We start from the raw sequence: 15,750 nt of genomic DNA, 5'->3' as shown, positions 1-15,750 counted from the left end.
TTTATCATTTATAGGCCAATCAGGACTAAGATGTAGAAGGCTCAGGTTAAAGCCTCGTTTACCTTCGTGACAGGCGTGTGCACTATAACAATTCCCCAGAGATCCACTGTGGCCCTTTGGGGACCACAGCCACCACTTCTGCTGTTACAGAACAGCTGTTTCTTCTGAGTAACAACAGAAGCTACCAGTCCAAAGCACACAATATTCACCAAGCTTTCTTTTTTTAGGGGTATCTTATTTTTAAAAGAATATTATCACTCTTGAAAAATTCTTCTTTGTGTGAGTGTATTTTATTTCTCATTTGTCCCTCAGACATCAGACATGTTAATATCAAGTCCTTATATGCCATCTAATATAAGTAATGTAAGCACGTATGATCTTTAAGCATGTATGATCCCTTAGGCAAAACACTCCCGTGAAGACAACTCCCCATGGAGCATCTGGCAGCCAATTCTATAAACACAAAAACCACACACTTAATTCACAGCCCCACATTGTTCTCTGTTCCACATGGTATTTTTGATTGAGCACCAGCTCCTTAAGGCATCATTGTAATATTTGGTTAACAGTAACTGACATATTTACATAATAACAGCTGATTTTCATATAAACCTTCACAAACAATCTAGGAATTTTAGAAAATACTCTGTGGCTATGAAGCATTTTAAAGTTTAATATGTCTTCAAAACTCTTCTATTCTCCCTGCACTACTTATTAAAGGCCCTATACTGAGGACATTATCTAAGGATCACTTCTCCGCTAGACTGTAAGCGCCATGAAAGCAGGGCCTATGCCTATCTTGTTCATTGATGATTCCTAAGACCCCAGTAAGGCATCAAATCATAAAACACTTGAACTTGTACCTCATGACTTATTAGATGAATTTATATGACCAATTTTTCTTGACAACTGGGTTGTATGTTTACAATAAAGACATTTCACCTATCAGAACAAGACCTTAAAAAATATTCTAACCTTTTCATATGGAAAGTGTGAAATAAACAATAAAACGTGGTCCAGAGAGGTTCAGAGACTAATGAAAGTCACATTATGTAAGACCACCTTCCTCCACCCCACCCAGTGTTCTGCTGCTCCTCCTTTATGATTCTGTAAAAAGCAAATTAAATTAACTAGTTTTGTTTTAATATTTCCAAGTTCATTAAGAAAAACTAAAAAACTAGTTTGTAAAAGTTTTTATTGTATCCGTGCCACACATAGTAGTGAAAAATAACACTCCTAAAAAAAAGAATGCTACCTTTTCCACAACATTTTATTTTAAATAAAACTTCAAGTACTCTTACATAGGTACAAAAAAATTCTGATCTATTTGCCTCCAACAGGCCACCACAACACACAGTAGATAAAACACAGTGGTTACAAATGTCTTGTAAATTTATTTCTGAGGCAAGGCAAATGGGAGGGAAATGTTTCTATGAAAAAATACTGTGTGCGTAGGAAATTGTCACAATTTTATTCCACATGGATACAAATGATTATACTTTAATTTAGGCCCTGGTGGCTTAAAATTATATAACAAAATAGAAAAAATGGAAAACTAATATCCCCTACACCCTGTTTCAAAGGCAGGCACTACCAAGATCAAGGAGACGCCACAGTGTTGGTAGAGGATAATTACTGTACAAGCTGTATAGCTATAATTACCTTCAGACTAAAATAAAATGCTACAATCCTTCTAAGGCATAAACAATAATGTCTGCAAACAATATATACACATAATACATATTTAAAACAAGACTTAATATAAACAATAATGAACAGTATATACATGTCAATTTTTCTTCACTGTTTTGAAATACAATTTAACTACACAAGTGATGCAGCAACATATATATATATATATGTATATATATATAAATGTACTTGTAACTCTACAGTAAAGTTTATTTTTGGTGCTTTTATAGCACATCAGTGTAAACAGTTTAACTTGGCTTTGTTTTATATTTTAAAACATTCCTTGTTGTATTTTCAAGATTTAAAGCAATTTTTCTAGTTCTTCCTTTTCACAGAAAACGAAGATTCTGGATGTGGTTTAATCATAAATAATTCATAAAATTAAATACATTCACTAAAAAATAAACTACAAAGTAAAAAAATGAAAAATAGATATTTATTGAGAGGGAAAGAACCATTTCCCATGTTAGAGCTCTGGTGTTGAATATTCAGTGCGATTTGATATATTTTAATTGCTATTGCACTATAACACCCTTTCCTTTGAAAATTCTTTGGGTGTGCTTCCCTGTTCTACCTAAATTAGCTGATAAATCACACAAACCCATAACCAAAGGCCTTGGTTGTTGTAGGAGTGAAGCCTTTAAAAATGGTATCATTCTTCTGATACTTTTTTTTTCGTGATACTTATTTTAAGGGAAAAAAAGTCATTATGTATGTGCCTTGCACATGTGTGTAAATACAGTTCACATTGCTGGTCTCATTCGTCCTTATTTAAAAGGGAAAAAAAAGAAAAGATTATTATAACTTCAGCTCACTTTGAAAGTATCTGTCCACTTTTTTTCAAAATACTTTCTCATACTGTGGCCAGCTCTGCCTATATCAGAATCATCTTCATTAAATGTTTCACAGTTGTCAAAAACAAGCCTGACATCTAGAGCAAAAGTTTCAAGGTTTGGATACCTGGAAGAAAACACACGATTAGAGATTGCTTTTGTAGACTGGTTTCATTTTGCAGACAAAGAAAGAGGTAATAAAAGATTAAATGTAAAACTGAAAGCAAAAAGAAAAAAATAGGGTAACTGCTTTTAAACTGATATAAAACACATTATACCATCTTATAAATGGGACATTTAAAAAACTGCATGTGTTCTGAACTTACAGAATTTAAAGGCAGGTTAAATGCAGAACAGACTTCTGTTGAGGATCACAATATATTTCAACAAACTAGCATTTTTCTTACATCCAAATTCCTGTTGAACCTGTATCACAATTCTGTTACTGGATTCATTCCAATTGATTTATTAACTCTGACCAACTGTATCACTTGTAGTGCCCTATTATTCACATTCAAAAATATTTAGCTGCAGTAAAAATAATATAAATGCTTCCTATGCACTATGAACATGACATCTGCCCTGTAGCTTTTACATACATCCCAGGGCTGGTCCCTCTGTTTAAACCTTGCTCCTTTCCCATTTTTCTTCTCTCTTCAGATACACTCTTGCTCAAACACTAGAGTATGATGATCCAAAATAAGCAGAAAAAGCACGTGCTATCTCTACTGGAGATAACATTAGGAACTGCCTTTCAATGAAAAGCACTCAGTGTTTTCTTTGGTAGGATAATCCCAGTTCTCTTTCCCTGTAAGAACCCAGAGAAGAGAACTGAAAGCTGCATGAATATGCCTAAACTTATTGGTAAAGAAGGAGTAGTGCCTTTCAAGCCAACCCAAGCCAAAGCAATAGTATACTAATTGGATACTAAAATAATTTACCCATTAGAAATACATATGGAGCACACACTGAAGCTCTGAGACCTGGTAAAAGTGGAATTATTTATTTGATGAAATACCTTGTACAGTCTTTTCACTTCTACCTTCTAATAAGTGCAACAATGAAAGAGAAAAATTTCTTTATCTGTAATGAGTTCACAGAGCTGTAAGCCCTATGTAACCTCATCTATTTTCCAGTTCTTCTAGGAATTATTATTTTTTAAATTGAGGTGAAATTCACATAACATCAAATTAACCATTTAAAGTAGATAATTAAGGTATTTAGCACACTCAAAACATTGTGCTACCTAGACTCCAGAACACTGTCATCACCCCGAAAGGAACCTCTTAATCCGTTAAGCATACACTCTATTCCTTCCTGTCTCTAGCCCCTGGCAACCATCAACCCTTCCTTTTGTCTCTATACATTAACCTATTCTGGACATTTTACATAAGTGCAATCAGGTAACATGTGTGGAAATAATTTTTATAAAATATTTTAAAGTTACCTTGAGAAATATTTCTCTCTTTATACTGTTCCTTACTACAAGAAAAGGTTAATGATTAATGCTAGGGAGACAAATCCAGGAGAGAATTCTAGGTGAGATTCTAGTGAAGTAAGTGCAATTCCCACGTCTGGGCCCTTCTTTTATGAAAGGAAGGGGCAGCCTATGGAACCCAGAAAGATTCATTACAGTAAGGTACTTCCTCCCCTCTGTTCTCTTAAGTTTTTTTAGTTTAAAAATTGAAATATTATATGAGTCTGAGTCCCCACTCATTAATTTGGGTTTAATAAAGCAACTCAAAGTTGGAAGAGCCTGAATTCTCTGAATTTTGCCTCCCATATGGCTGACATCACAAATAAGATTATAAAGAACTGCTTCTATCTGCTTGCCTCTGCTTTGACCTCCTGCATTCACCAGGACCCATTCTCAAAAGGGAGCTTTGATTTTGCAGATCTTCTGATAATTCTGTGTTAATATATAAGACTGTTTATTTTGAGGTTTAGCTTCATCCTCTATCCATGAACTGGAGAATTATGGAAGGTAAAGCCAGGAATTAAACACTGGGAAGGTTTTCCTGCATAAGTTTCTGTCCTGGTCATGATGACTACAAAGTCCATGCTACCCTCTGTAACGTCTGAGTATTTTTATAGAGAAAGCAGAAGGACTAGTTCATATATAGACAGAAGTTTCTGCTATTTGGATTGTATTAGAATCAATAGTTTTAATGTTTTCTGAGTCAAAGCAGGTCCCTTTGGAAATTAAAAAAAATAGTAAAGTGAAATGGATATAATTCTTTAAAAAACTGACAGTTCAGCCTCCAGAAAAATAAACTAGTCATTTGGTCAATCTTGTAAATAATTTCATACATAGAAGACAGTCACTGATCTTTATGAGTTAAGTTCTATGCAACTCTTCTAAATTGAGTGTAGATTATAGGCTACAGAGATTTTAACCAAAAGAATATCCAGGAAGAATACAATAATGCAATTAAATATATTTTATAGTTTTTAAAAATATAAATTTCCTTATTTCTCCATATTTTTTAATGACTTTGCTTGAAGTGATGGGCATAGCCTATATATTTAGCTAAACTGGTATGGAGGATTAAAGGGAGCAGGCAGCATGGAGAATGTAGACGCACAGCTTGGCCACTGACACGAAGAGTACTTTTGTGTGGGCTTGTTTTGTAAGCGAATAGCCTTATTCTTGTGGCTCCAAAATGTCTAGAACTAGTGTCTAATGTCCAGAACCAACTAAATGCCACTATCTAACAGCTGCTACTCTGGCAGAAGTCTGAGGCAATCTAGCAAAGATCACTAATTGTGGCCAGAAGTCATTTTACTCTTTGGATAGGATCACAAAGATAATAGGGTAGAGAAGAGCAGATAATAATATTCTTCCACATTTAATAAATGCATTTTCAGTATTCTCCAACAACCCACAATAAGGCTTTTACTATTTAACATTTCCAGTGATCTTCTATCTCTCCACTGTAATAATCTGAAAAATATTACAGGGTCAATTTTCATTAAAGTCACATGAGATAGTGTCAATGTTCCACTGATATACAATACAAGCTCTAGGTTACATGTTATTTACTTTGGAGGTTTTCTTGATACTTTTCCTTACCTTCCAGGCGGGGTTTAGTGCCTTTCCAATGTCAGAAAGCTTTATCGCACAGCTTTTTAAATATTTAAATAATCTTAATTGATTTGTCTTACATACTCTGCTACCCTGATCAAACACACATACCCCTCCATAGGCAGAGCCTATGTCTTTGTTGTTAATTAATGTATTTTTGGCACTAGAAAAGTACCCAGCATATACCAAGCATTCAATGGATATTGAACTGAAATGATTTACTTACTGTCCACTACTTAATTTCTCTCTAATTGTAGAAAAATCCATAGGCTTCTTAATAACTTTCTTATAACCAGGAACAAGTTTCAAGTTTACAGGAAGTAGAAAAGGCCATGCATCCTCATGAGTTTCCATTTCAGTAAGGATCATACTAAAGAAAATAATGTCTGAAATCAGTATCTATGCTTTAGAAACATCTGTTTTTATTAAAAATTTAGCTTTCCAATCTTTCAAGTAAAAAATGCAAATTAATTTCTTTAAAAAGATATACCACATAGACTTTCATTTCCTATTTATACAAACTGTCAAAAAGTTGTCTTACTATGGTAGGTGATTTCTAAGCAAATAAAATGGGAGGCTGTAAATCTACAGTACATTGAGAACTGAAATAATAATACCTGCAAAGAGCTAGGTCCTTGGAGTCATCTCTTTTAGGTTTCTTAACAGAAGTAAAACTTTCTTGCTTTGATGAGTTTATAATAGAGTTGCTCTCCTCCATTTTTCTTTTCTTCAGGTCTTTGACTCCTCTTTTCAGTGAACTGCTTGTTGACGCAGAGTCTTCATCTTCAGTATCCCCTGGTAAAGTCACTTTCTTGCCTTTTTTTGACTCACTCTTTTTTCCTTTGACATGAAGTTTTTTGATTTTTAGGGTTTGACCACTTGCCTGTAATTTAAAAAAAAGGAAATGAGGTGTAAGAAAAATAACTGTTGAGAGGCCTTTTATTATTTTATGTTATGAAAGTCTGACAGGGCAAACAAAAAGAATATTATCTCTGATCTAGAAGGTTGATAATTTCAAGAGAGATCTATGAATTTTTTTCTCCTATAATATGAGGCAAAAAATCTAATAAAGCATGAACAATTTATTTTAGGAGTTCTTAAGATCTGATGATGTTGGTCACATGGCAATCAATCTTTGGTACCACAGAACTTGGCAGCACTGTTTCTGAGTCCAGGTCACCAGCAGCATGACTTTAAAGATACAAAGTACTACTTTTTGGAGCACAATATAATTTTAACAAAGATGAATATAAACAAAAATACAGATCTTATTAATAAGCAAGTTGAAGAGATAATTAAAAAGCTAGACCAAAATAAGGAAAATAGCTCATAAAGTGTTAAACAGAGAAGTCCTTTGTAAGCAATCAAATATACTTGGAAATTGATACTTCTTTCTACTAATAGATAAAGAGAAAAAAAGGCATTTTCTACAAGGATAGAGTTCCACCAAGTTGTGGTTACCAGATGCGAACAAAGCAAAGGTGAAGGAAGAGAAAAAGTCAATATTTGAGGAAAACAATAAAGAAATAGTATAAAAGAGATTATATTTGGAATCAAAGAACATGAATTGTAGCTACGACTCTGTCAGTTACTAGCTATGGACAACTTTGTACAAAAATATCTGTGAGTCCCCATTATCTCACTTGTAAAATAAAAAAGACACGCCACACAATTGGTAAAGTCATTCTAGCTCTAAAATTGTATGAAAAAACAAAACAAAACAAAAAGCTCAACATGACCTTATGCAGTCTAACTACAATTTGCAGGCAGCACACTGATATAATGATTAAGCTCCTTCCTACCCCTCAATTTAGAAATAGGGAAATAAATCTGTGCTTTCAGACTTAAATGTTACAATAAATATAATAGATCATTGACGAATATCAGTGCAAAGATACTGGTAATGTATGGCTTTTGTTTTAATTTTCCAGGATAGTTGTCCTCTTTTAGAAAATGATCTTCTTTCTTAACCAGATAATTAAGAAATCATAGACTTAAAAATTAAGAGTCAGATATCAATCTAGCGATAGTTTAAAGCTAGATGTATTCTTGGAATGAATTTGGCTGAAAAACATTTTTCTGGAGTATTTCATATCAATTTCTTTGAGGATTTCAGGACCTCTTCTATCTTTATTTTGAAAAATCACTTTTAATCAAACAATTAAAAGTATTTGGTTCTCTGTTGGTAAGGTAAAAGTATAATTAAAGAGATATTTCAATTGGCTAAAATAATAAGACAAACCATAAATCTAACACCTTCCCCATACCATATCAAAGAATCACTACCTCTTGAAATTGGAATAAAATTAAAATGTTTTACTAAGTCTCTTCTGCATTTAGTTTATTAATTTTTATTTACTAAAATCTGATTATTTTGTTTTAATACTATGCCCTGAAAGTTTTCAGCACTAGAAAAACAGAAAGAGAAAGCTTAATTCATGAGAAAAGGTCTGTTTAATGAAGATTAAGTTAGACTGAGTAACTGTGTTACTTAAAAAGAGAAAAAGCGCAGGAATAATTTCTAGTTCCTATGTGAACTAAAATATTACTTGGGATCATATTCTAACAAATTAATACTCATAGCAAGAAAACGTGAAATTTAAATCCACAGAAATAAAAGACTCTTGTGATGTTTTAAAAAGATAATGGAGCCTCTCTATTTCTTTGATAAATGATGTTTATCACGCTTACCTCATTGGATTATGCACATACATATACTTTTACAAGCAGCTTTTATACAGAACCGGTACTACCAGATGTCTGTGTTCTTGCACAGACTCCCCACCTTCCCCACCCTTTCTATCTTACTAGAGTCCAAATCCAAAGAGAAACTTTAGTAAGTCTTAAGTAGAATCTATCAGATTACACACATATAAGAGCCCATTTCTGTTATGTTTGTGTAATTATATAACAGAAGTTGTGAACTGGTGGTTCACAGACTATAAACAGCCCACAGAATGTGTTGTGGTTTGGCCATAATGCTTATATAAATTCTGAATTTGTTGCCAATATTTAACATTTGTGAGAATATGCATAAAATCCATAATCTTGAAATACTAGTAGATCCTGGAACACTGGGCCCACATGTCTACATGATAACAATTTGCCAGAGTTGAGTGATGACTGTTACATAAAAATAGGGGTACGACTTGACTTTCCTATTTGCTATAGTCCCGCCTGATGCTTTTGTGTGATTTGGCTTTTTAGGCACCGGAATTTAGAATTTCTTATTTGTGTATATGATTGTGTATAAATACGTATATATATACACACACAAGTCTTTAATTCTGTGACAGAGAGAATATATATATATATCTTTAATACAGTGTACGTGTGTGTGTGTATATACACTTAGTCACAATGATGTATGCAGAAATAGCCATTTGAGAGCAAATTGTATAGTATAAATATTTGAAAATAACTGAATTACTGGAAAGATTTTTAAAACCTTAACTTTAAAAATCTATATATATCAAAATTAAATGGTTATAGTATTTCTATTGCTATAAGAAGCATGGGCTTCCTGGTGGATCAGATGGTAAAGAATCTGCCTGGAATGCAGGAGACCTGGTCAATCCCTGGGTCAGGAAGATCCCATGGAGAAGGGAATGGCTACTCACTCCAGTACTCTTGCCTGGAGAGTTCCACGGACAGAGGAGTCTGGCGGGGTTGCAAAGAATTGGACATGACTGGGCGACTAACATCTAATACATCACTTAAAAAAAACAATAGAGGGATGGGGAATACATGTAAATCCATGGCTGATTCATGTCAGTATGACAAAAACCACTACAAAACAAACAAACAAACAAACAAAACACAATAGAAAGGGAATTTCCTGGTGGTCCAGCGGTTAAGACTCTGTGCTTTCTCTGCTGTGGGCCTGGGTACAATCCTTGGCTGGGGAACTAAGATTCCACAAGCCTCACAGCATGGCCATGAAACAAACAAACAAAAAAACCCCAAAACAAAACAGGGCAGAGATTCAGAAAGCTGCATTTACATAGAAGTGCTTGGATAGGATTACAGACCTCTAGTCTGGTACTGAAATGACAGACACCAGAATGCTAATTTAAGCAAACTGACAGAAAACAAGACATCCTATAGCCTACCAGATGGTACCCCCCAGGCCTGAAGACACTGATTTGTTAGTAATTCACAAAGTAGTAGAGAAACTTTCTTTCACTTGACAGTTTGAAACTAAAAGATAATTTATGTACAACCAGTGAAGATTATTATTAAACTACATTTAACTCTATATGACAAAAATGATCAAGCAACAAGAAATAAAAAAGCAATTATTAGTGAATACCATGCCATGTGAGACTTCTGCTATTTTGTAAATAGAAAATATAATATACAAATATAAAATATAATAAAGTATGAATATAAATATATCAGAGAATTTTTTGAAGTTATAAAAACCTTCAAACACACAAGCATATCTGATCCTCACAAATTCCCACAAAGCAGATATTCTATTCCATTTTATAGACATAACTTTGAAGTTAAGAAAAGTACTCCAATATTTGTAGATCTGGGAGGTGAGAAAAACCAGCAAAGGAGACTGAAAAGGAGCAAAGTCAGGAAGAACACCAGATGAGTATGGTATCCTAGAAGACAAGTGAAGACAGGATATCAAGGAGGAGGGGAAGTTCCACTTTATCAAATGTAAATATTAAGTTAGATGATCTGAGCAGTAGTCACTGGACTGAGCAATGTGGAAATCTTTTGTGGGCACTGTAAGAGCAATTTTGGAGATGTCGTGGAGGTAAAAATATGACTGGAATGAGTTTAAGAGTAAATCGGAGGAGAGAAATTGGAGAGAACCATAACAGAAAACTTTTCAGCAAAGGGAAGGGGAGAAATTTGGGAAGTGGATCAAGGGAGAAGTGAGGCTAAAAGAGAGTTTTTGTTTAGCTTTTATAAGATGGGAGAAATCGTATCATGTTAGTAGTCTGATGAGAAAGAACCCAGTGCAGAAGTAGAAACTGATGATGAGGGAGGAGACAGAACTGCTAGAGGTGTTCCTCATTCTCCTAAGGAGGTGAGATGGGGATGGGATCTGAGGCACAAGTTGGCTAATTGGCTTAGTTAGGGGCACACGCAGTTCGTGGCAACAGGACAGAAAGTAGAGGATGAGTGCTCGGGCCTGGTGCACTGGGAAGACCCAGAGGAATCAGGTGGAGAGGGAGGTGGGAGGGGGGATCGGGATGGGGAATACGTGTAAATCTATTGCTGATTCATGTCAATGTATGACAAAACCCACTGAAAAAATAAATAAATTAATTAATTAATTAAAAAAAAAAAGAAAGTATGGTAGGTATGATGGATTTTTGTGATATTTTCTTATGATGGCTTCCATGTTCATAGTGAAATGAGAGTAACATCATCAGCTGAGACTGAGAATACAGGAGACACTAAATTATCAGGCACCATTAAAGGCCCTCTTAGTCTTAAATTTAAAAGGCTGGGTGTTCTCTCCAATCACATTCAAGACACCTTTGTATCTGAATATTAAGTTACTAGAGAAGTCAGAGAATTGGATTAACCAGAATGACGGCTTTACCAAGTGAGAGAGAGGAACAGAAGCTAAGGGTAGATGCTGTGATTATAGGAGCAAAAAGAATACATGAAGGTGGAGAGGGACAGTGAGAAGGTCTTAAGATAAATGAACTGAAGGTCCTGATGAGATCAAAGAATTATTGGCGTAGGAGTGCTAGAGAGAGTGAATGGGAAAGAAAGGAGGCAGTGGATAGATGGACATTTGAAACTGAGTTTATGAAGAGGTGGCAGTTACTGGTAATAATTAAGTCAAGAGATTAAACATGGAAGAGAGTGAGATAAAGAAAACCTAACAGTGAGTCTGGGCCTCAATACATTCTAACCCTTTCACACTTACATTGTAACTCTAAAACTCATCTCTTTCTACTTTATCATATTGCTTCTCCTTAATCAATTTGTATGAGAGTTCATAGGTTTCCGATTTATATGTGACTGGAAAGTGACTTCCCAGGTGGTGCTAGTGGTAAAGAATGCCTGCCAGTGCAGGAGACATAAGAGACATGGGTTCAATTCCTGGGTCAGAAAGATCCCCTGGAGGAGGGCATGGCAACCGACTCTGGTATTCTTGCCTAGAGAATCCCATGGACAGAGGAGACTGGTGGACTATGGTCCACAGGCCCGCACAGAGTCAGACATGATTGAAGCGACTTAGCATAGACATGGAAAGTGACTTAAAATACATATGCTTAATACCATATGACCAAGCAATTCTACTCTTAGGTATATAGCCAAAAAAAGTGGAAACATATTCATAAAAAAACTTGTATATGACTATTTCTAGCAGCATTACTGATAAAAGTCAAGACGTAGAAATAATGCAAAAGTCTATCAACTGAACAGATAAACAAAATGGTCTATCCATATAATGAAATATCATCTGACTTTAAAATGAAGTGCTGAAACATAGATGAACCTTGAAGATATTATGCTAGGTGAAAGAAAAAGGCCACATATTATATGATTTAATACATCTATAATGACCAGAATTGGCAAATTCATAGAGATAGGAAGTAGATTGGTTGCCAAAGGCTGAGAAGAGAAGGGGAATTGGAAGTGAATGCTAATGGGTATTAGGATTATTTAAGCGGGTCATGAAGATGTTCTGGAATTTGATAGTGGTGATGATTGTACAACTTTGTGAATATATTATACATCACTGAATTGCACACTTTAAAGTGAATTTTATCATATATGAATTGTATCTCAAAAATCCATATAAAATGCTTCATTTTGACTGGAAGTTTAAAACTTATTAATACTACTAAAAAATACTAAAATTTATATGGAATCACAAAAGACCCAGAATTACCAAAGCAGTCCTGAGGAAAAAAGAAGAAAGCTGGAGGTATAACCTTCCCAGCCTTCAGAAAATACTATTAGGTTGGTACAAATGTAATTGTGGTTTTGGCGTTGTTGAAATTTGCTGTTTGATATTGGAGTACATTATTAATTAATGTGGTTATGTTATATATAATTTTAATGTGCATTTCTTGCTTTTTTTTGCTAATGACTTATTACTTACTATTTTATATTTATTTTGGACTATGGAAATGATGCGAGACAAAAAGCAAATTTTAGCTATTTTCTTATTCGAGTTCAAAATGGGTTATAAAGCAGTGGAGATAACTTGCAACATCAGCAACACATTCAGTCTAGGAACTGCTAATGAACATACAGTGCGTTGGCAGTGCAGGAAGTTTTGCAAAAAGACAAAAGCCTTGAAGATGAGGGGTGTAATGGCCAGCCACTGGACATTGACAATGACCAATTGAGAGCAGTCATCAAAGCTGATCTGCTTACAACTACATGAGAAGTTTGCTGAAGAACTCAACATCTACCATTCTATGGTCATTCTGCATTTGAAGCAAATTGGAAAGGTGAAAAAAGCTTGATAAGTGGGTGCCTCATGAGCTGACTGAAAATCAAAAAAATTTAAAGTGTTGTCTTCTCTTACTCTACGCAACAACAACAAACCATTTCTCAAATCAGATTGTGACATATGACAGAAAGTGGATTTTACAGGACAATCAGTGATGACCAGTTCACCAAAGAAGCTCTGAAGCAAGTCCCAAAGCCAAACTTGCAACAAAAAAAGGTCGTGGTCACTGTTCGGTGGTGTCTGATTCACTACAGCTTTCTGAATCCCAGGCAAACCATTACATCTGAGAAGTATGCTCAGCAAATCAATGACATGCACCAAAACTGTAACACTTGCAGCTGGCATCAGTCAACAGAAAGGGTCCATTCTTCTCCACGACAATGCTCAGTCACATGTCACACAACCAACACTTCAAAAGTTGAATGAATTGGGCTACAAAGTTTTGCCTCATCTTCCATTTTCACCTGATCTCTTATCAACCGACTACTACATCTTCAAGCATCTCTTGACAACTTTTTTTCGGGGAAAACGCTTCCACAACCAGCAGGAGGCAGAAAATGCTTTCCAAGAGTTTGTCGAATCCCGAAGCACAGATTTTTACACTACAGGAATAAACCAACGTATTTCTTGTTGGCAAAATGTGTTGATTGTAATGATTCCTATTTTGATGAATAAAGATGTGTTTGAACCTAGTTATAATGATTTAAAATTCACAGTCAAACGGTAATTACTTCTGCACCAACCTAATACAAAGCTACAGTGATCAAAACTGTGGTATTAGCACAAAGACATATGGATCAATGGAATAGAACAGAGAGCCTAGAAATAAACCCATACACCTACAGTCAATTAATCTACAACAAAGGAGGCAAGAATATATAATGGAGAAAGAACAGTTTCTTCAGTAATTGGTGTTGGAAAAGTTGGACAGCTACAAGTAATCAATGAAATTGGAACACTCCCTCACACCATATATAAAAATAAACTCAAAATAGTTTCAGACGTAAATATAAGACTGACACATAAAACTAGAAGAGAACATACACAAAACATTCTTGGACATAAATCATAGCAATATTTTCTTAGTCCAGTTTTCCAAGGCAAAAGAAAAAAAAGCAAACATCAGTCAGTGTCACTGTTAGTCGCTCAGTCATGTCTGAGTCTTTGCGACCCCATGGACTGTAGCTTGCCAGGCTCCTCTGTCCATGGAATTCTCCAAGCAAGAACACTGGAGTGGGCTGCCATTTCCTTTCCGGGGGATCTTCCTAACCCAAGGATCAAACCCCACTCTCCCTCATTGCAGGCAGACTTTTTACCATCTGAGCCACCAGGGAAGCCTTAAAAGCAAAAATAAATGTGACTTAATCAAACTTAAAAGCTTTTCCACAGCAAAGGAAAACAACAACAAAACAAAAAGACCTACCAGACTGGGAGAAAATATTTGCAAACAATATTAACTGACAAGGGGTTAATAACCAAAGTACACAAACAGCTCATACAACTCAATATCAAAAACACAAACAACCCGGTCAAAAAATGGGCAGAAGACCTAAATAGATATTTTCCAAATAAGACATACATAGATGGCTAACAGGCATGTGAAAAGATGGTCAGTTTAACTAATTATTAGAAAAACGTACATCAAAACCACAATGAGGTATTACCTCATACCAGTTAGAATGGCTATCATCAAAAAGTCTACACATGATAAGTGCTGGAGAGGGTGTGGAGAAAAGGGAACCCTCTTACTCTGTTGATGAGAAGGTAAATTGGTATAGCTACTATGGAAAAGAGTATGAAGGTTCCTTAAAAAAAATAAAAATAGAGCTCCCCTATGATCCAGCTATCCTACTCCTGGGCATAAACCTGGAAAAGATGAAAACTCTTAATTCAAAAAGATACACGTACCCTAATGTTCAGAGAAGCACTATTTACAAGAGCCAAGACACAGAAACAATTCAAGTGCACATCAGACAGACAACTGGTTTGAGAAGATGTGGTATACATACATATCAGACTGTTACTCAGCCATAAAAGAGAATGAAATATTCCCATTTGCAGCAATACGTATGAACCTAGAAATTATTATACTAAGTGAAGTCAGACAAATAGTTTATCACTTACATGTGGCATCTAAAAAATAATACAAATGAATCTTTATGTAAACAAGAAACAGACTTACAGGCATAGAAAACAAACTTATGGTTACCAAAGAGGAAAGATAGAGGGGGGAGGATAAATTAGGGGTACAGGATTAACAGATACAAACTACTACACATAAAATAGATAAGCAACAAGGATTTACTGTTTAGCAAAGGAAGTATATTCAAAATCTCCTAATAACCTATAATGGAAAGTAACTTGAAAAATATATATATGTAACTGAATCACTTTGCTGTATAATAAAAGAAATAAGTTTTAGATCAGTCTTACCTTAGCAATGCAAGCTGGACAAAACCAATCCCCATCTGGTATAGTTGTAATCTTGGGTCTATGGCAGTATGTGTGACAGCCTTTGTCACAGCCATCACAAAGGAGGAGCAGTTCTTCATTGTCTCCCTTTCGACAGATCTGGCAGTACTATAATACATGAAAAATCATTTAAAATTAAGACTCTGCTATGAATGATAGGTATTGGGATATTAAACACACCATAATTCCTAATTCATATTAGTAATGAACATTCCGCTTGCTAA

At 35.0% G+C, this 15,750-nt stretch overlaps 1 protein-coding gene across 18 annotated transcripts in view; it reads right to left on the bottom strand.

The window, feature by feature from the left end:
• Positions 1-274: 274 nt before the first annotated feature.
• Positions 275-15,750, bottom strand: part of BAZ2B (bromodomain adjacent to zinc finger domain 2B) — a 400,154-nt gene continuing 384,678 nt past the window's right edge. For 17 of the 18 annotated variants that reach the window (XM_043894803.1, XM_043894804.1, XM_043894812.1 and 14 more), the window contains 4 exons: positions 15,488-15,634; positions 6,228-6,493; positions 5,837-5,980; positions 275-2,652 (listed from right to left, as the gene is read on the bottom strand). In XM_043894803.1, the coding sequence (XP_043750738.1) occupies positions 2,499-2,652; positions 5,837-5,980; positions 6,228-6,493; positions 15,488-15,634 (711 nt within the window). In that variant the 3' untranslated portion in view covers positions 275-2,498. Of the gene's footprint in view, positions 2,653-5,836; positions 5,981-6,227; positions 6,494-15,487; positions 15,635-15,750 lie in introns of those variants that run through there. The other variant, XM_043894822.1, reaches the window with a different exon arrangement.

The sequence above is a fragment of the Cervus elaphus genome, chromosome 33, assembly GCF_910594005.1.
Source record: "Cervus elaphus chromosome 33, mCerEla1.1, whole genome shotgun sequence".
Lineage (NCBI taxonomy): Eukaryota > Metazoa > Chordata > Mammalia > Artiodactyla > Cervidae > Cervus > Cervus elaphus.
The sequence above is the reverse complement of the archived record's forward strand: the minus strand, read 5'-3'. Positions and strand labels throughout refer to the sequence as shown.